Below are 22325 nucleotides of genomic sequence, written 5' to 3'. Positions count from 1 at the left end.
TTACCCTCAATGGACAGAGGAGAATCAAATAATGTAACTCATTCTGTCTCCCTATCAAGAAAGGCCTCCAGTTTTCCTTGCTGCTTTACCTGTCTTAAATGCATTTCCATTACCCTCCTTCTCTAAATCCATTCTTTCTGCTCAATGCTACTCTTGCTATTATGCCCAAGTCAGTTTAATTCTCCAGGCTCACTGGGCCCAGTGCAGAGAAAGGGAAAGAAAGAGTCATCAATATAGAAGACATTAGAATTTTGCTTTCAGTTGAAATGTTTGGTAATTACAAGAAAATTCATCTCAGCCTGGGCTGTGAAGCAAATATAAGAAGTTTCCTGCAAGCATTTAAAAACTTCATTTTCTTTCTCTAAAAACCATGTGTATCTTAGCCAAATCTTAATGGATTTTCACAGGACAGCAAAAAGCAAATTCATAATATTTGCTTGCCAAATCTTTATCTTTACTTCAAAGCACCAGGGCATTTGACCTCTTAAAAAAAAAAAAAAAGGAAAAGACACAAAATAGTTGGGTTGTTCTTTTTTTTCCCCCCCACAGCCTCTGTCTGCAAGCCCACTGAACTGTTTCACTTGCAATTTTATATATAAAAATTCACCAAATGCAGACAGGGCCATGGAAAATTTCTTAAGCTTAAAGAGTTAAAAGTTTGGCAAAGCTTAATGTAGCTAAGACGACATTCCTGAAAGAGGTCAGTCAGTTTTAATAATGGTTGTGCTACCAGCCTGTTGCGTACACATGTATTACATGGTCTCATAAAGCTGATTTCTGACGGGTTTCCATTCTGCTCCATTGTTATAGTAACATAGTCAGCATATGTTAAAGATACTTTCTCATTGGAGACAGGAAGGACAACTGGAATTCCAATGATCATAAAGCACGTACATATTCTGTCAAAATTCCAAGTCAGAAAGGCCCTTGAACTAAATTACAGTGAACAAGTGTAATAAATGTTATGAATTTGATTTTAAAATATTTGCCTTCTCTTTTGAATGAAACTGCTGAGTCCTTGCACTCTTCCTCTGGGATGGACTTTTCTGAACATAATCACCTTCAAAGTGAATGCTAAACAAGCATTAGAATCTCTAACAAAGAAGGTTTTAGAGGACAGTGCTACCATTTTTTTCTGGCTATTTCATTCCCACTAGACCAAGCTTCATGCTTTGTGGCAAATTTCCTCATAGCCACAGGAGCTACAGTCCTTTCATTGTCATTTTCATCTTCAGCAGCAATGCCAGTTTACTTCCCTCACCAGTCCTTAGTTAACATAGATTCTGTGCCAGAAGTGCAGCATTTGCCATTCAGGAAGCTGAGAGTTGACCTCTGAGGACAAAAAAAATGTAATTCAACTGCTATAATGCTACAGGATGTACTGAATATCTCAAACAGCAGAGAAATGTGCCCAAGGCTACAGTGAGTCAGTCACTGAGAAAGCTGGAATTGGAATTTAGGAGCTCCTTGCTCTCACTCTACTGTAATTATTATTTATTTTACCATAGCAAAGAAAAGGTCTCTTCAGGACTTGGGCCATTTGTACAACATATTGTACAAACAAAGGATGAGGAATATTCTACTCAAAAGACTTGAGATCTGCCAGTAAGAATTCTTTTCAGGCACAAGGTCTAACATAGCAACATTCAAGAGGAAAGTAAATAATTTCAAAATTACATGTAATTAAATATCACTTTATTAAAATGACTGGGAAACATTCTTGCCTTCCACTTCCGATATTTATTTTACAATTCTTAACTATACTTACTGCTGAGGTTCTCCAAGGCGAAATTTAATAGACCCATGAATCCTGAGATCTGGATAAGACTGAAGTTCATTTCTTTAGCCCACCAAAATCCTGCAGTATAATAATCGAATAAAATAGTTTCTTTCAAAGATGTCTTTAGTTGTGTAAGATTCAGAAATTCTGCCATCTTCCTAAAAAAGTTGCAGAGTAAAACAATGAAATTAAACAAATAAATTACAGATTCCAAAGTCTTACTTGGTCTGCATGCAATTACATCCATAACATTTGTTTAGTTGCTATATTATTCATATGTTCATAATTTCTTGAATTTAGCTGCATCAATTCCTAGATTGCATTTATGATCAGAGGACATATCAAAAAGTAAACAATTACCTGCAGGTTTCACCAAAAACTATTGAAGTGCTAAGATATGACTGACAAAAGAACAAAAATCAGAGCATTACAAGACCAAAGAGAAATACATTGAAAATTCCAGAGGAAAAAAGTGTTTCATCAGGAAATGGTTTGTGGGATGAAATGACACAATTAGTCTCCACTTTCCACGACCATGCTTTCACTCTGATTTAGATAGTTTTACAGTAGTAATAAGGTCTTGTTTACATTTCAAGATTATTTTTCATGTGGCCTCTGATGAAAAATTAAATTTGAAAATTAATGCAAATAATATAATACATAATTACTGAAATTAGCTAAAATATTTAGAAGCTTAAATTGCACTTCCATAATGGTCAAAACATTTAAAAAGATCCTTATCCCATTTTACTGGCACACCATGAAAATTTTTCCACTCACTTTAACTCGCAAAATTTATGAAAAAATACACTCCCTTGTAGGAGGCCATACTGCTGCTGACACATTTATGTCTACTCTATCCAAACACAGAATTAGTTACATCTTTTATAATAACTGTGTGCTTTTTTCCACATGAAGAGAGGGGACTGGGGCTAGGATTCAGTTTCAATTCTTCCAGGGTAACTTTGGCCATGTCTCAGGTACTTAAGTTTTACATTAAAGCAATCCTTGGCTTCTTAACTACAGCTGAGGACACAGGTGCCAGTGATCAGAGTTTCTACTCCTGTGTGAAAAAGCAAGGTCTTCCCCAGCCCTGCTGCCTTCTCATTCCTTCCTAAGAAGGACATTAATCCCAGACCTACTGATTGCAGCCATTAGAGTTTCAGGGCTTTACCCGACACAGTACAGATATGCTGTCAAAAGAGATGAGTTTCTTTCTTTAATTAAAGCCTCAATAGCTCACAGAGTAAAGCATATAATCCAATCAGTTTTGTTTAAAACATGTATTCCTTTGTTCTGCATGACAAATTTATACGGCTGCACACATGCAAGTTGGTTAAAAACACTTAACTTGTGTCCTGGAATAGAAGTGGAACATGGCCAGCTGAACTTTCCAAGGTTTGAAACAGTCCATATCCTCTCTCTCTGAAGCTTCTGCCAACTCTGTGTTTTCATAATCAGAGCTTCTCAGGGATTTAGATTTTCTCTGATTCTGCTAACAATGCCAGTGCTCATCTTTCCAATATTCTGTAAGGCATGTCACTGACAACAGTATCTGTACATGCTTGTGAAACGATGGGGCAGTTCGATTCCACAGTTACCCTCCCTGCTTTTTCTTTCTTCATAGGGCTCAAGTCTTACCAAGATGGACAGCAGTACAAAACTCCCTGGTCAAAACTCTCAGACTCAGTCAGATCTATTCTGATTTTCTAACCCTAGGCTGTGGCCCTCAAACTGCTCTTGTAAATAGACACAATGCACTCTGGTAAACAAAACTTCAATGCTGCTGTTAAACTGCTTAGTGTGCATAAAAAACCCTGTAACTATGCTCCTTCCAGTCAGATGCAGTATATACTTTACATTCCCCTTGTACAGCATGTATATATAAATACATGTGATCAGCTGAGACTAAAAGAGCATGTGATCTTTCAGTGCTTTTCTTTTTAATCTTGATGAGAAAGTTGCACAAAGAATTGTGCACATTAAGCACATTTCAGTCTCCATGAGTTGTACACTTCAGTCTCCTCCAAATTTAAAGGGGCCCATTGTGCAAGAGAAAACAGGAAAGGAAAGAATTTTTTCTATTATTATTTGATGGTGGCAAATTTTCTTTCCAGTTTAAAAAAAAAAAAATCCCAGAAAAACTTTCTCTCCCTAGAATAGTGACAAATAGGAAGAACTGAATATGTTTCAGGAATATTTTAATCTCTACTAAATGGTTACCTATTCAGAGGAACAAAGCTGGATTTTATAAACCCCCCACCTCTTCCTTCCCAAACCAGACCAGCGGCCCAGCCCTTTGGCTTTCAATTCCCTAAGAACCTACTAGCAGACACAAACGCTCCTAAATAATTCCTGCACTTCTGAGAAGTCCCATCTGTCAAATATAAATCTGGAGTCTCAGGTCGAACTCCTGGCCTCCTAAATTTAGCTGCTATTAAACACTAATAACAAGGGAGAGTGTTGGTATAGGAAAGACAAAGGCAGCCTGACATCAGGAGTCTTTGGCTGCCTCCCATTTCCCCAGAGCACCATAATGGCGACCTACTAATGCCTTCTTAAGCTTTCCATCCCCTACTGAACTTTCAAGACCTTTTTGATTTTTTGGTAACTCAGTTTTTTTTATTACAGTACAGAATGTTGAATGTTTTAGCAAAAAAGGTTACTCAGAGAGATTTACCAAAAAAAGCTCAGTATCAGCCTGTTCTTATTTTGTGGTTTTTTAACAGCGTATTTAAAGGTATTGTAAATTCAGAAACCACGACAAGGTGAAATTCAAGTGGAAAAAAAGGAGTCTAAGCAAAATTAAAAGATATAGGAAAACCAGTAAACCAGGCTGGATCTGAGATCAAAAGTGTTTCTGCCATCTTTCATGAATAATACTAAATATCAATGATTTAACTGAACAATTAAAGACTAATGACATAACCGTCACAAAAGAAATCTAACAAACAGTCTGAAATTTTTATTTCATTATTATACGTGTTCCAGCATTGCTGTCACTGCTACTTACTTTTCAACTCCTTCCAGATCTTCTTCTGACAAGGCAGTTACTTGGGAAAGAGAAAGAAATGTCCTATTGATAATCTTTGCTCCACCTAAATCACCCTGATCTCGGACTTCATCCTGATCGTGGACTTCATCCTGATCTCGGAATTCATCCTGCATACATGTACATAGGAATGTAATTTAAAAAATGTTTATTTTATTATGTCACTAACTTATCTAAATAACATTTTTATATTGAGGAGGTATGCAAGGGATTAATTCAACAAATGCCAAAAATGCAAGACAGCTGTAATTATACAGCAGTAACACAACACCTTAACACATTCTCACCAGAGAAAAGCTGGGCAGATACATGGAACATAGTATTTTTGTCATAAATTCATATGGGAACACACTGACATGTGCTGCACAAGATTAAATTAACTTGCAACTAAAAACAACAGAGATTTAAAGGTGCAAAAGAATCCATGAATCTAAATTTGACCAACATGATACTGTGTTGCACAATAATTAAATTTTAAAATTAACTTTCTCCTAAACATATTATGAGAATACACGAAAATTACTGTTATTTGCCCTCCACCGTGTACTTGATTGCATTTTCAAATTTACTGTCTACACTATCTCCTTCCCCTAGCCAAACAAAAGTCCAAGATGTTTGCTGCAACAAAATAATAAGGATCTGACACTACTGTTCCTAGGAAGGATGGACATGGTTTAGGGAAGAACAAACTGAGCATGAACTAACAATGCAATGGTCTTCAAAAAAACAGGAAAATTCAGTAAGAAATCTATGAAATGCAAAAAACAGTCGAAAAAATCCCCTAAAACAGTTTCACAATAGAATATGTAGATGACAAAGTGAGGTGTGAGATGAAGCAGCCCCTTCAGAGAGGTGCACTTCAGGGGAAAAAGGGACAGTGGTCATGGGACTGTGCGCCAGTGGAAGGGGATCCACAATGGGGCAGCATAAAGAAAAATATTTCAGTATGAAAATAGTTCATATCTAGAATAGATAACCCAGAAAGGCAGAGGAATCTCCCTCCTCACAGGCTTTCAAGAGCAAACTGGACAAAGCCCTGCTGGGCACTGGGTGCTGGCCCAGCTCTGATCAAGAGTGAACCAGTCCCAAAATGCCTCCCAGCCTCCTGCTCAAGTCTGCCTGGCCTGACCACACAAACCCCTGGCACAATTTGCTTGCAGCAGGTACACTTGTACATCTGCAGGATCTGGGGTTTAGAGAAGTGCAGCAAGGCAAAGCCTGCAGAATCCTGCTCCCAGCTTGTGCAGGGAGACCAATGCACAATTCCTGACACACACCGAGTTTTGAGCCTGACCAACACTGCTCTGAGCTGATACCAACTCACTCCAGCGCCGGACAAGGAGAGCCCCCAAGTAAAGCTACACTACTCCCCCTGCTGCTGCTGAGCTACAAGATGTACTGAAATCCTGGGACCAGCTGAAAAACCACCACAGACAGGAGGGACAAAACAAGACTGAGAGCTACAAAGAACATTCATTCAGTGGACAGACTATTTTCTCCTAATTAAGTACTTGAGTACTTTCACATATACTTCAATAAGAAAAATTATTGTTCCCAACTGTAAACAAGTTAATCTCAGATACACTATCTCATAAGAACAGGAATGAAACAAATGAAGGCTTCCTTCACATAGTTAAAAACATGATGTTAGTTTACTTTTATTAGCAGTAATTTAAACAGCATAAAAAAATACTCCTACAGTCAGTAATGCTGCTCTAATTGAAGCTGCAGGGAAAAAACAATAGCACTACCTGCTAATATAAAATTATTGAAAGACATATTTCAGTAAGAAGAAAAAATACAAATGCTTTCCTGCAGTGTTAGAAACCTGTTGAACATGAGATTCTTTAGAAGCTGTGGGGGCTGAATTAAATGAATAACTGATATTAATGTTTTGGAAACTGAATTAATGCTCCTCCCTCACTTTCTCTTAGGATGTTCAATACATAGAATACTTTATTATTTACAGTGACCACCACTATATAAATTACATATGACTGGTCAGTGAGTCAACATTGTACTGGGCACAATTGTTAGTAAGGCAAAATGCTAATATTTTACAAGCTGGAGTTTAAACTGAAGAGATAGGCAGCTGCTGTAACTAACTCAGAGTTGCAGATAAGGCTCCCTAATCTGCACATCAAATCACAACAGTTTACAGGGCAAGGTGAATGCTTCCTGAGATCCATTTCATCACCTGGGGGCTGGAACAACATTCCCAGCAGCAACATTCCCACCAATGCATTACTGGTTTTGGTAATGCTCATGATAAGATGGGGTTTGGGCACCACTGTCCACCATAACAAGCACAGGTATCAGATAAGAGATAGTGTCACAAATGACAGATGAGGAGCTATGGGACAGAAAGCACATGATTTAATTTTTTTTAAAATCAGCAATGTTTCTGTAATTTAAGAAAGTATTGAAGGTCCATAAATCATTTAAACAATCCTGTGTTTATAGACAGTTTCTGTTTAGGCTGAACCTACACACACCTGACTAAAAGCTTACAATTATTTTGATTGATTACTTTTGTCTCTTTAACCACTACTAAAAGTACCAGGAGATTATTTTCTTATGTGTTCACTGGTGTCAAAGAATTTACTGTTCATTTTAGTATTAACTGCAGTGACTGACTGAGGTAATCCAAGGTGAGTTAATTCTAGTAATGCTGTTCATGTGTCAGGAAAAAAAAAATCTCCTGAGACCAATCCTACCAATGCCCACTCCCAGCAGCAAGCTACTTGTTTAAATACAGGCTGCTAGTAGAGAATTATTTGTTATGGTTTTATTTTCCTTTGAAGGATTTTTAACTCTTCTGAATGCATAATATGTTTCTGGCTGTTCAATACATTGCTCCAAATGCTGTGGGCATCCCTTGTTAACAGCGTCAAATCAAAAATACCAAACCAGACATTCTAAAACAAAAAGTAAGATCTTTCTGAATCTCTCAGTCTCTCTTCACTACCATGAAGCAGGGAATAGCAGTAGACCAATAAACAGCAAATTGCAAAAAAACTCCATGTTTACAGGGGTGGGAAAGAACTCTCAAAACCTCAAACCTCTCAAAACTGAGTCACCCCTGCCTAGGAAAAATGCCCCACTACCTGGGGTGTTGGTGAGGGCCTTTCCAGAGTGGCCAAGCTCTGAAACACAGCAATTGAAATGAGCACCAGCATTCCTCAAGAAAAATAAGCTTTTTCTTTGGGATGAGCCGTCTGCAGTGGTTGAAGACAGCATTTGCATTTGTTTGACAATACACCACCATGCTTTGCAAAATGGCTTCCAAACACATAATACACAGGGAACAGCAAATCTCACCAAGTGTAGCAAATACTCAAAGCATAAGGAACCCAAGATCCTGCTGTCCTCACCCTAGCAGGGAAATCAGACTGGACTCAGCTTTCCAGTAGCTCATGAAAAGCAAGCTCAGCTGCTCTGCCTGGGCTGACAGCAGAGCAGATGTAGCCTGGAAGAGCGTTGTATATCAGTTACAACTTTAATCAAAATGGGAATGAAAAAAAACCCAACCAAACTACACCAGCAACACAGGCTGTTATTTGTATTATTATACACATTTTGTTATCAAGCTGTCAAATGCTTCGGTAGCAGCAGAAAATCCTGAAGCTTTCTACACAAATAGTTAAGGCAGAAACAGAAACACATTCACTGTTCCTGTTTGTTTTTAAAAGGCCCCACTTGTCCGCTCCCACAATGGGAAGTTAAGATCAATAGTTGCTATTTTTAATCATAAACATTTCTTTTGTCATCAAACAAATGAGGAAATAAAAATAGCAGCACTCATTTCAACTACCTTCAAAAGGGAAATATGCAGATGGGTCAAATGCAAAACACAAAACCTATAGGCAAAGAAAGCTTTCAAGGAACACTATAAACATGATAGTGTCCTTTTAATAACAAAATATGTTTCAAAAATGTCACAGTCCATATATCATGATTTATGGTTGACCAAACGTATGATGACAATAAATTTTACTGATGTTTTCACAGCTGCAGACCACTTACGAGAAAAATGTGGTTAAAAATAAAGCAGCAGCAAGACTTGATCAGTATTCAGATGTTCTAACAGACCTTCTGCTGAAAGTCATTACAAGCTGTAACAATTATAAAAATACTCAATTTAAATAAAAGGAATTGTCTCAAAATGTAAGAAATTATATAAAGAAAACAGTACCAGAATAGTGATTCCTACACCTTATATATGGACCATGCTAAGCTACCTTCAGCCAAAACTAGGGACTATAGAATCATAAAAACACACAATTCTACATAGTTTCCAATAAAAACAAATCATTAAAGGAAAAACAGAAATATCACAAAGGTAAGCTACTGTGTGTAGAACAAACTTCAATACATGAGGAACAGAAAACACCTGGAAAAAAAAAGTTTACTGAATTCCTCTAAAGATTCTTTTTATAAAGCCATGAAGTAAAATCTACAAAGATTTCAATGGTACATTTCAGCCAGATGTACAATATATTTCTGACAGCCTGTCGTGTCCCATAGAGCACAGCCTGTATCCTTTTACTGCGATCTGACTGCATTACCCCAGTGTTACGCTGCTCCAATGCCAAAATATTTACAGAGAGCACTAACGGAGCTCTGTGAAAGGTGCATATATTTTTCATAAAGCATTTAGAATACTTAGCAACACATTTCACTGGAAAGAGGGTTTATTTATTTAAGGAAACCTAAATGGTGAGCTTTTGTACTGACAAAGACACAACCATGACACGGCTGAAGGCGCTTAATCACTCCCACAACAGTCATGGCGACTTCTTGGCCAGTGGAGACAACAAAGCAGCTCAAGCAGAAGAAAATTATCTTATAGTAGCTACAACTACATAGACAGGCTTGAGGGAGAAATTCTGAGTTGATGCAATACCTCATACATTCTTGGGAGGAATGAATTTTACTCTTATATCTCTTGACAAGCAGCATGAAATGAGTTGCCTGTCAGAAACCACACCTCTGTCAACCAAGTCAAAAAAAGAAACAGGAAAAAAACAGGGAGGAGGCCAAAGACAAGCAAATAAAGCAAATATTAATGCAAACACTGTGGATTTGTAAAATCCTCCAGAGGATAGCAAGATAAAGCAATGAAAGGTGAGAAATACAACTGTGATATTGCTGGAAGGAAAGTGTAAGCTTGCTTCTACTGCCCCAGTGCTCTTTAAAAGGAAACCACAAGCCTTTTCCTCAACAACCAAAAATAAGGAGACTCCTGCCACCACAAAAAAGCCCATTATGGTGGTTTGACCCAGGCTGGATGCCCAGGAGCTGACCACAGCCTCTCTGCCAGCCCCTTCCTCAGCTGAACAGGGGAGAGGAAACGTAACAAAAGGCTTGTGGGAAAAGGTGAGGACAGGGAAAGGTCACTGACCAATTACTGTCATGAGCAAAAGGGTCTCGGTTTGGGCAGAAAAATAATTCATTACCAATGAAATCAGAGTAAAATAATGCAAAATAAAAACTTCATTTCAAAACTCCCCTCCTCTCTTCCCAGACTCAACTTCACTCCCAATTTTCTCTACCAGTTCCCCCCAGGAGTACAGGGGGATGGGGTAGAGTGCTTGCAGCATTTCAGCTCGTGTTGCATCTGACCCTGCTGCCTCCTCATTCCCCTTCCTTTCCTCAGGGAAGACTCCTCACACTCTAACCCTGCTCCAGCATGGGGTGCCCCCCACCAGGGAGTCTACCATGAACTGCTCCAACATGGGCGTCTCCTCCACCGTGACCTCCATGGGCCCAGGGGCACAGCTGTGTCACCATGGGCTGTGGGGAAACCTGCTCTGGCACCTGGAGCACATCCTGCCTCTCTTTCTCTGCTGGCCTTGGTATTTGCAGCTATATTCGCCTCCCCCTCTTCCAGCTGCTGTTGTATGGCTTCCTTCCTCCCCCTCCTAAATCTGTTATCCCAGATCTCTGTCTCTGGTGAGGTCAGCCTTGGCGGCCATGGGTGTGTCCTGGAGCTGGCTGGCATTGGCCCTAGTGGACAGGGGAAAGCTTCCAGCAGCTTCTCACAGAAACTACTGCTGTAGCTCCCTACGACCTAGGCCACACAAACCCAATATACCAAGAAATAACCATACATTTATAAAGGAGGGTCGATAACCGAGTGAAAGCTGGCGAGGCAGTGGGAGCTCAGAGGTGGAGGAGGCACACACGAGCAGCAGCTCTGCGTGAGGGACAGACCCGGCTGGGCTGTGCCAGCCCAGGCTCCGCAGCCTCTGCTGGAGGAGCTGCCGGGGCAGGCCCTGTCTCTCCATTGAACTGACTGGGTGACGACAGTGACACTGGAAACTGACACTGGGAACTGAAAGTGACAACAGGAGTATTTTTATATGTACATATGCGTATTTACAGACACGCAGCTTTTTTAACGCCACACTCTTTTCTACACAGAATTGTAAGGGTTGGCAGGGACCTGTGGAGGTAATACAGTCCATTGCCCATCCGAGATAGGGTCACCCAGAGCAAGTGACAAAGGAACGTGTCCAGATGGGTTTGCAATGTCTCCAAATGCCTCTCTCCAGAGATGGAGACTCCACAACCTCCTTGGGCAGCCCGTTGCAGTGCTCTGCCACCCTCCTCATAAAGAAGCTCTTCCTCATATTGACGTGGAAATTTCTCTGTTGTGGTTTATGGCCCTTGCTCCTCCTGTCACCGGGCACTACTGAAAAGAGGCTGGTGCCATCCTCCTAACCTTTGAGACATATATTGATAAAACCCCTCTCAATCTCCTCCAGACTAAACAGGCCCAGCTGCCGCAGTCTCTCGTCACAAGCGAGATGCTCTAGACCCCTCACCATCCTTGCGGCCCTTGGTGCAGCTCAGCACGGACAATTTACCACAAACCGCTCCCACCCCGGCGGTACCTGCACGCCCTCCGCCATGGCCGCCGGGCCCGCCCCTAACGGCGCCCCGCCCGCGCTCCCCTCAGAGCCCGGCCCGCCCCTCACGGCCGCGCGGCCCGGCCCAGCGCGTGCCGCTTCTCTTTAACGAACTCGGAACAGTAGCGAACTAAAACGACATCGAAACATTTTCTCTGTCAGCTTTGTATTGCACGCAGCAACAGTAATTCAGAATAGGAGCATTTACCCGCAATATCAAATAAAATGCAAGCATTTGGTAGGTGAACAGCAATGAGAACAAAGAAAGAAGTAACTTACTTTGCAAAGTTTATGGATGTGCTGAGGGAGTTGGTATGACAAAACAACTTCCTTGCAGCGCCTCACATAAAGCAAAGGCCTCCTGGGATTTTCTGCAGCTGTTTCAGGCTGTGCCACTGCTTTGGAGCAGTCTGCCACCTTCAGAAGTTTGTCATCCGCAGTTTCTTAAAATGTGCAAACCACAAAGTACAGTACCTGTGTCCTAGCTGGGGCACAGGAGACGAGAACATGCCCATTACCCACTAAGGTTGTGATGTATAGTGCGAGATTCAACACGTCTGTAGCTCCTGTTCTGCTCAAACACCCTGACCCTCACTGACACAGGTAGACCAATCGCGCTTCCAAAAGGAGTCAGAAATCTTTGAGGTTCAGAGAGCTGGATCCTGCAGTGTTTTGTAGAATTATTCATAGTATTTTAAAGAAATAGAACCCACACTGTGAATTTTAAAGAAATAGAGCCCACGCTGTGAATTCCTACAATTTGTGCTGTGCTCTGTGGCTGATAGCTGCACAGCTGTGTTGCTGCCCCTTTTACAGTGTATATAAATCTAACCAAATAACATTATTCAGAGCTGCAAGCATGGCACGTAGTAAGGTGTTAAAACTGGGGAATTAAATGGATGCAATGCAAGATTGTGTACATGCATTATTATGTTATCTAGTTGGTAACAGGTAGATTCTAGACTTAACCCTGCACTCCTCTGGAACTGAAAATGTCCATTGACTTCCATGAACACTTTCAATGTAAAAGACTTGGGGGCTTAAAGCCTTTAGAAAGAGCTAATTCTGTTTCTCTTTCTCAATATAAAAGGATTGAATTCTCTCTTACACAAAACCTGAACTGAGCAGGTGATTGAAGCTGAGTGCTGATTGAAGCTCAAACCACATTTCCAGTTGTGAGCTCCTAAACTTTCTACTTTTCAATTTAGATTTTTAGATAGTTGGTGTCAGAAGGCTTAGAAATAGGGGAAAAAAAAGGATTCAAGAATCACATCAAAACATGCCATCTAATTTCATGTGGATCATTCATGTTTACAAAACCACATTCATGTGTATGTGAATATTTAAGGTGGCTTTTTGATTTCCTTCAAATGCAGAACTTCTAAGTGCAACACAAAAATACTAAACTTAAAATGCTGACGTAGTCCTTTCCTACTACAGGTAACCATGGTAGATTTCCTATGATTTCTAATCATCAAAGAGACCCAGGTTAGAGAACAGCAGAGCTCTTTCTCTACTGGTGCAGTTCTGCTAGATGTAAAGGTTTCCTGAAAGTGTCTGTTATTTAATATTTAAAATATGCCATTTCAGCAGAACATATTTGAAAGTCTGGCTTTACACTATAAGTGCTCTTCTATTTGTCTGAGAAGCAACCAGAGCTAAGGTTTGGGAGAGGCTCTGCCAAGACTGGTATCACTCAGAACATGAGCATCGTGGAAGGCACACTTTATTGTCTCACTTTGATTAAAGGTCTTTAGCTCATGGTACCTGGGCCACCTCTAGCCTGTACAAGATAACCACCACACAGCCCACTAACACACAGCCTTGGCGGGGGCTGGGCAAAGAGCTGGTTGTTCCCCTTAATTTTCTTCAAGTGGCCAAACTTTCATTTTTCTAATTATGCACTGAAGCATCACCAATATAGCAATTCCACACTGCTCTCTGTACAATGAACTACACAGCTATCTTTTTAAAAATACTTTCCTCTTCATCATGATACTCCATCTTTTGGGCAGGGAGCAGGTTCTCCTGCATCACACAAGTCCTTGTCAAAAAGGGAATAAAGGTCATAGCTGTAAGCAAAGCTTTGATAGTACAGGCCACCTGCAATTGGAACACATCCAGCAGCTGCAAGTGCTCCAAAATATTCCAACAAACCTTCCAAAGTTTTAGTAGCCAAGGTGATTCAGTCTGATTTTGTTACTCATCACAGAGATCCTGGCATTTCAGGAATAAATGAAACTTACTTATTTAAGAAAAGGAATGAATTTTCAGAAGTTGCCTTTTACAAAGCAAAGGTTTTGTAACAAAAAACAGGCCCACAGAAACATCCTCCTATTGACAGAGATCCTATAAAAATGTTCAATTGCAAACACGTTTCCAGTCACTTGTAGTTAAGCATCACCAAGCAGAGTAATTAGCCATAGGCAAATTCAGGATGAAAAGCAGACAGAAATTCCTAGCAGAGCCTTGCTTGTTACATCAACATCAGATGGACATATAGCTCTCCTGGCTGCCAGCCCTCATGACAACCAATTGCTTATACTCATGCCCTGTGGTACAAGAATTGAGAAGAAACCACAGGCATATGTGGAGGACTTGCACACAGTATTTGGGTTTGACCCTCCCAGTAACAAAGCGGTAATTTGTGAAAACAACAGGACATTAGTGCTACGTGACTCTTAATAAAGAGCCCTACACATAAGTGCATTAACACAGTAATTAATCATCCCCTCCTGGCTCCTTTATAACATTCTTTGCAGATATTCTATCCAGGGAACAGCATTCCCTCTAGGTAATGTTCTTCTGTTTTACATATATAGATACACACCTTCAGAAAAAAATTCTGGACATGATTATGTACTAGGAAAAGAAAAGCATAAATCCCAGGTTGTCAGGGAAACTTGTTTTTAAAACAAAAAGATAATTCTGCCATTTCTCAGGCAGTATCCAATTAAAATGAGATACAGGTATGAGAGGATAACTGCTTTGGTGTATCAGCAGCAGGATAGACAGAGTTCTGAGTTACTTGGGGACAGATGCTGCTTCTTTTTTGCTCACTGTCAACACAATCCAGCTCAGTACCTCTCCGTGCCTGTTTAATTAATAGGGAGGCAAAATTTCCATGTGATTTGACAGTGATTTTGAGACTTGTAAAGTTAGTACTCTGCCCAGCAATAACAAAGTCCAAGTTAAATGGAGCAAATCATAACTTTTCAATTATTCAAAACAATATGCATACAAAGATATGAAAGTAGTAAAATGTGTATTCTATCAATGATTCCTTTATCTTCTCACCATAAAGAGATGTGGCTCAATGTAGGATAAAAGCAAATTTTAGATTGATTCTCTTCTTGATCATAGCCAGAAGACTGCTATATCTATTGCCAAGAAATTGAATTGAGTTCATAGAAATCCTAAAAATTAGATAGAAAAGACTTATAAAAACATGTAACCCATCTCCAGGGGACCTGTACTTTTTCCTGCCAACAAGAACTTCAAGCAGAAATAGGAATTTATTTAATCCAGTAGTTCAAGACAGCTCCTTACTTGTATTAAACTGTAGAAATAATGTAAATGTGTGTATAACATTGCAGTTCACCATCAGTGTGAACTAAGAAAGCTTAGGTTTTTCTCCCCTCTAAACATCTCTTACTACAAAAACCTAAACTATGACACCTGATGCATAAGATAAAGCAATGTTGATAATTTAGAGCATAGCTATTTCAAACTACCTACCGTCAAGGTCATCAATTGATAAAACAAACCCCAAAATCTCTAGTACTCAAGAACTCCTCATAGTTATTATTCAAACCAGAACAATCCACTCAGAAGTCCCAAATTCAAGACAAGAGACAAAAAGAAGAGCCCATTGAGTGACTCTAAGTCCCCTAAGTCTTATACAGCCATGAGTACACGGTGACAATAGACAAATAATTTATCATAAGGTTAGCATATGGTTTTTGGTTTGTTGAGAAAATTTTTTCACTGGCAGAGAGCTGCATTCTTCAGGAGGACATGTTGTGCAGTACAGAATTTGCTAATTAATGTTGCGATGAAAATCACCAGAAAGAATAATTTAATGAGTTATAATTGCAAATAGAAATAAAACTTGTAAAATACAGGAGTATGTATATTCATATTCTATATAAAATGTTACATATTAAACACATACTCAAGTATTGGTACCATATAATACACATGTATATATTCTCTCTTCAGACAGCCACTTCAGCTCAGATTCCCATCTACTCTGTATCTTTTCTAAAGATATAAACTACTGCTAATCTTGGCAAGTTCACAGGAACTGGAGGATATTTTACTTCATGAGAAAGATGAAACATTAATCTCCTGGGAAAACTCTCTTGAAATTTCATTTTGATAGACAAAACTTGACTTTTCCATTTGAACTGCTATTTCATTCTGTTGGCAGACCAACGAAGATAGAAAGACACAACTACATGAAGTATTACATCTTAGTAACACAGCAAAGTCTACAGAAAAAATATAAATTCACTGATTCCATTGTCCTTGCCCTTTTGCCCCCAAATGGGAACATAATTTCTTTCATAGGCTTCATATTTTACTCCTTTCATGCCTTTGTTGTGAAGCTCTATTGATTTTTTGCCACCTTCTCCATGTGATGTTAACCAGCTTTTAGAATGACATACAACAATTTAGGGCAGCAAGTAAAAAAATACATCCAGCTGAAATTACAGGGGGATTTTAATAGAGAGACTGTAGTTACTCAAGACTTGAATTGTCTTGTATACTAAAGCTAAATGTATTTTTTGTTTATTTGTGAATTGTTTGTTTGCTGGACTACACAAACAGCTTCCAAGGTGTTTCAATATTTCTTTAGTTATTTAATAAGGACTGGCAAGCCTGAATTACTGGGACATAATTACATCATATTTAAGTGATGTCTTGGACTAGGATCCCACCTACAGCAGCAACACCTGGAGAGTCAGTATGGCAAATGAATCTCCATTTTACAGAAAGAGGCCTGTCCAAGAGAGTGAAATGTGTCACTCTGCAGTTTGGCAATACATCCTAAGTGTCCCTGCCACCAGATCCAAGCAACAAAGTGGATCACGTGTCTTCTCTTGTGTACTTGGAATCACAGAGTACAAATCCCAAGGAGTGGATAAGCACATTCAGGAAGAACATGTCTATGTGGTCTCCTTAAATATGTAAGCATAAAGCTTATTTTGTGATCACTAGGCAATAGGGTTAAAATTACGATGAAGCTGTTATTGCCCTTCCCCTTTATTTCCCTGACTCATTTATGGACTCATCTTGGCAAAGTACATTAAAATAAAATGGTATATAACTCAGTAGTCAGTCCTGGGAGCACTTTCCTTCCTGGATTCTGAATTTGAAATATCTGCTGTGCAAGCATATGTTTATAGCAAGCTGCAAGGAGGAGTTAATGTCCATATTCACTCCAAAAAGATTATGTAGTTGCATGCAAAAAATGAATTCACAGAGCTCTAGAGAGCTTAAGTATATTACTTCTTGTAAAAATAAAAAGTCATTGAGCAGAGGATCCAAGGCCAGCACATATATTTGTGCTAAGAATATCACTTTAACTGCACATGAGCTCTGCATGTGATGTCATATGGAACATTATGGGTTTTTTCTAGAACAGGGGTCAAATATTTCCATAAGGTATTTATTAATGTAATTTATTGATTTAGATGAGGGAGAATTAGCCTGTTTAGAGTGGAAAGCTGATTATTCTAACCCATTCTTGAGCTCAGTATCTTGGAACTCAAAATTCAAAGGAAGAGAAAGATGTGGCACAGCTCACATATATTCTGCTGACACTTGTGGCTTGGGTTATAAAGAATAGGGGTATTTTGGTACACAGGGAGGAGTGACCCACACACTTATCCTAGGAAATTTAGAAGGAGAATGAAAATACTGAGTGCACTGTTTGATAGTGTTCCTTGAACTGGAGCTTATGCTTTTCTCATTTACTTGAAATTTGAAAGAAGATGATAGAAGTTAATGGAGTTTCATTATGGTAAAGCAACGTAAAAGGAATCATCTTCCTTGTTTTAACATCTGTGAACGCTGTCTTCCTCTTCCTCACAAACAAAACATATGAGATTCTGCTCAGTTTTAATGCTGTTTGGCATCTGTGCCTATACTGCCAGGGACATTCAGAACCATTTACATTAACAGCAAATATTTTTACTCCAAAGAAGGAAACATATCCTTATTGATATTCAGCAAGTGGTGCGTTGTTGCAACCAAGATATAATTTACTCACTTGTCTGACTGGATTACATTACTCCATGCATTTTGTAGTTTCATCTGTGAAAAATTGAACTTTAGTTCTACAGCTGTCATTTCCCATAATTCTTTTAAAACAATCTGTGGCAAAAGGATAAAAAATAGCTCCAATAGAAACTGCTTCTGGGGATGGCATTTGAAAGGACATTATTTAGAGTTAATGAATTAGACTAAGAAGTTTGTCATATTCTTTACATGAGCTGTGAGTCAGACTTTGTATACAAGTATTTCTGCCACTTGTGTACTTTGTAAAGGCCACGACTCCCTTTGTTTCCTGGGAACCCTGCAGTGAAAACATTTGTCTTCAGAAGCACACGGCTTTGTTAGGCTGCCTGGGTAATATTTCCAGTTGTTCTGTTCAACCTTTTTGTGTGCTCGGAAGCAGCGCTGCACCCGCCCACTGCCGTCCTTGTCAGGGCTCCCCTACCTCAGCACTGCAGCCACCTGAGCAGGGCAGCAGCTCAGCCATCCACAGGCAAAGCCACAGGAGTTCAGCCACAGCCAGGATGGGAGGACTGAGCCATTACTTATTTATAACACTTGCAGTTAAAACTCAACTGCAGCAAAAAATGGAAAGTCCCCAAAATGGAGGATCGGGATGCTCTTTCAGCTCTGATTTCTGCCTCTTTGCTTCCTCTGATGTAAATTTTCAAACTCCCTTTGATGAAAAGAAGATCAAGCTCCAAAACCAGACTAAGCTTCAAAAGACGATTATAGGCTTTCCTACACAAAACTGACTCAAAGTTTTATTTCCTGGGTTTATCACACACAATGTAATTTTTCTTCTACCTCTTGCTTTTACACTAGCACATGGATCACATGTTCATTCTTGGTAACTACCTTTTGCATGTTACCCAAGCCAGACATTACTCTTGATAAATGACTATTTAAATTTTCACTGCCTCTGCTGCGTTTCAAAATATTAACTGTAACTGAATGTTTTATACACATACCAGAGAAGTATTTTTCTCACAGCAACAGCAAAAAGTTTTGTTGAAAATACAGAGAAATTAAATACAATCCAAATAAAGCATTTTTTACGTTGAACTCAACCATGTAAATTTTTGGTGCCAAATAAGAATTAAAATCAGAGGCTGCAAGTAGGGAATTATAATGAAAACAATTTTTCCAGTGCTACCTACACCTTTTGCTGCTATGCATAAATCTTGCTATCACTCATGTAACAATGATAGAACAACCATAATTATTTCTGTATTAGACCAAAAAAATTCCCTGTATGATTTCATCTGATGGTAAAACATAAATCATTATACTAAATAGATACTTTTTGTCTACTTACAGAAACAAATGGACTCAATCTTCTTTCTCTCCACCCTATATAATTAAAAGAAAAAATCAGGCACCAATTTTTAGCCAAGCATTCATCAGAGTATGTATTGTTAACAGGTGTTGTGTATTACATTTCCCATGCACACAGTGTTGGAATGTAAAACTGTAATACTGCTTCTAGGAACAAGTAGCGTAATTAAAATTCTTTGTGAGTTTGATTTACTGGGTATTTTCTTCCTTTAAAATAACTACATTGCAAACAAGAGCCAATTTCTTAGATTTGATCTATGGGTTGTGCAGCTTATACTTCAGGTTCAAAATGGTGATTTAGACAATAACACATAACAGCTGAATAGTTATTTATAATGACACAGCACCTGCAGCATATTGTCAGCTGAAAAGGCAAATCTAAATGCTTTCAAATTCTCTTGTGTATTATAATGGCAGTAGTAGTGTCCACTATAGATACAATAGTTAGGCATGTGATGTAACTTTTGTTTCTGATTGCTTGCCATTTTCTCAGTTTTATTCCTTTAAGACTGAAAATGTTCATACTTAGTGTCAGTCCATATGCATTTTAAAAAGCTCAGGCACAGTTTAGCTTTCTGTTAATTTTGGGGGCAGGAGGTGTCAATGAACTTAAATATTAAATAGGACATCAAACTCTTTTCTCATCACTTTAAGATTTTCCACATTTCCCAGACCATTACACATGCATAATTAACACAACTTAGGCTTTTTTTTTTTTAAATCTTGATTAATGCTGCTAAGAACTCTGGAGAAATTTGATCTGAAATTTTAAAACTGTAAATACATTTTTCTTACCTCAATATGTGCCAGGATTTTTCTATGAGCCTTTAGCAGCAGCTCCCATTTAAAAATCTGAACTTGTGCACACGCAGTTTCCTTTTACATTTCGTTCCTTCCTGGACTGAACCCAGCATTGATCATTTGTGTGATGATGTGCTAATTCTGCATTGATGTGAAACACATGTTAGGGAGAAATATAACAGCTTGTTGCAGCAGACCCAGGCCCATACAAAACCATCAGTGCACTGATGTAACCTCCACCCACAACAGAAAGTCCATTTAGATGCACAGTCCACCAAGCAATGCTCAGGTTTCTACCAGAAGGAACATCTGGGATGTGAATATGCAAGGATCATTCCCAAAAGGCAAGCACTCTAAACCCACTAGAATTTTCCAGACAAGACAGAATTTGAAATCCTCTTGTCTATTAAATATCTATAAAATTACCTATATACTTTCTGAGTGTTGGGAGGCATAAGATGGGCCATATGCTTTGGGCTCTTTAGTTGGAAGGTGACAGACAGTCCAACATTACATTTCTACCAGAATGACCAAAGTCATATTGGGGAGTAACTATAAAAACATAAGCAAAAATAGCATTTGTCCCCATATGAAAGGAAAAATAGTTTCCAATGAGCTAATTGCTTTAGAACACAAACAATAGATAGAAAAAGAAAAGAAAGAAATGACTTGTCTGTAATAGAGATCTGTAACAGAGGCTAGGAACAATCCACTTGCTCTGGGGTTGATGGGATGATGCCATTGCCAATTAGCATGAGCACTTTGTTTTATAACATCCATTTACTCACTGTATGACCTATTTTACTGTACACCTCAAAATCATCTTTGGAGTACTTCCACTGGAGCCAAGGGAGTTAATCCATGAATTAGTTTGGTCAGTGAAGTGATTCATATGCAACAGAAAGAGTTACAGAAATTTAGTTGGAAAAGAATAATGGAGAGAGATTCATGCATGCTATAAATCTTCTTGGCTTTGTGCTAATGTTATTTATCTATTTGAGATAGCAAGGAGGTTCTATAATGTGTGCAATATGGGACAGTGGCTTTGCAATATAAACTGTCCATTAGTAATGCAAAGTAACTTATTTTCATCTGCTAGATCATTACTGTGAATTTTTCTCCCTAGTTTTGACATGTTATAAATCTTCATGAAGTCCACATTTGTTCTCTTTATCTTTTACTTCCATTTGATTCATTCTATTTTAAATGTATGTAAACACACTGTAAGACCACCAAGCTTTTTGTAATTTCAGGAGGGCAATGCTTCCACTCCTAGGAAGAAACTGATGCCCCATATCTCAGTCTGCTGGCCCAGCTGGGGCAGCTCAGACATTGCTGTGAGCATCCCTCACTTCACAGTGCCTGTGCTGCCATAAGACACAAAGGATTTAAATGGATTGAAGCACAGTTTGAGAGAGTTCAGCAGAGCTGTGGCACCAGCAGATGCCAGGGAACAAGGTGTAAGAGCTCCTCCAGCATCCCTCCCCAGCAGCAAGCAGGGTCTCCATAGAGCTGTGTGCACCCCCCAAGTGCCTTGCCAGCAGCACTGAAGCAGCTTTGGCCACTCAGAGGGCGGCTGGCTCGGGGCTGACTCACATCCCCTTCATCCTCCCAGCCTTCAGCTGCCTGAGCCCTCCTGGCACTGCTTCTGTCCTTGTGCCACTCCATGATCACTCACAGGACACGTGGTCCTGTGCCAGCCGGTGACACCAGGCAAGATGTGACCTCTTCCACCAGCTCCCAGAACTGACCTCTCAAACAAGCTGCCACATGGTCCGTTTGGTACACCTGGGTTTACTTCATGCAGCCACAATATTTCCCATACTCTACATCTGCCAATAAAGAAAAGATTAAATGCAAGAAGCAGTAGGCTGCTACTCACTCTGGAATGACTTCAGGTCTGCTGAGTACTGTTGGGATTTTTTTAACTCTTGCCTTCACTGCCTGTGTAGTAGGGACAGATGTACTTAATTACTCATCAAGAGTCCTCCAGTTGCTTCTCATCAGTAAAACCCATCTCACCTTGGTGCAGCGGAATCCACATTGTTGCACACAAATCATTCCCTAGAAGAGCAGTTGTATGCTAAAGGAATTCCAAGTTGTTCCAATACCAGAATTTTTTGCATACCTTTTATTATTCTGACTACCTTCCAATAGA

General features: G+C 39.4%; 1 protein-coding gene across 1 annotated transcript in view; it reads right to left on the bottom strand.

The window, feature by feature from the left end:
- CABCOCO1 (ciliary associated calcium binding coiled-coil 1) overlaps positions 1–11749 on the bottom strand; it is a 50945-nt gene extending 39196 nt beyond the window's left edge. Inside the window, exons 1-3 of the mRNA XM_054277343.1 lie at positions 11732–11749; positions 4794–4942; positions 1769–1938 (exon numbers count right to left, since the gene is read on the bottom strand). Of these exons, the coding sequence (XP_054133318.1) occupies positions 1769–1938; positions 4794–4942; positions 11732–11749 (337 nt within the window). The remainder of the gene's footprint in view (positions 1–1768; positions 1939–4793; positions 4943–11731) is intronic.
- Between the last annotated feature and the right edge of the window lie 10576 nt (positions 11750–22325).

Source organism: Melozone crissalis, unplaced genomic scaffold, assembly GCF_028551555.1.
Source record: "Melozone crissalis strain CALT ecotype California unplaced genomic scaffold, PUWL_Pcris_2 ptg000019l_1, whole genome shotgun sequence".
Lineage (NCBI taxonomy): Eukaryota > Metazoa > Chordata > Aves > Passeriformes > Passerellidae > Melozone > Melozone crissalis.
The sequence above is the reverse complement of the archived record's forward strand: the minus strand, read 5'-3'. Positions and strand labels throughout refer to the sequence as shown.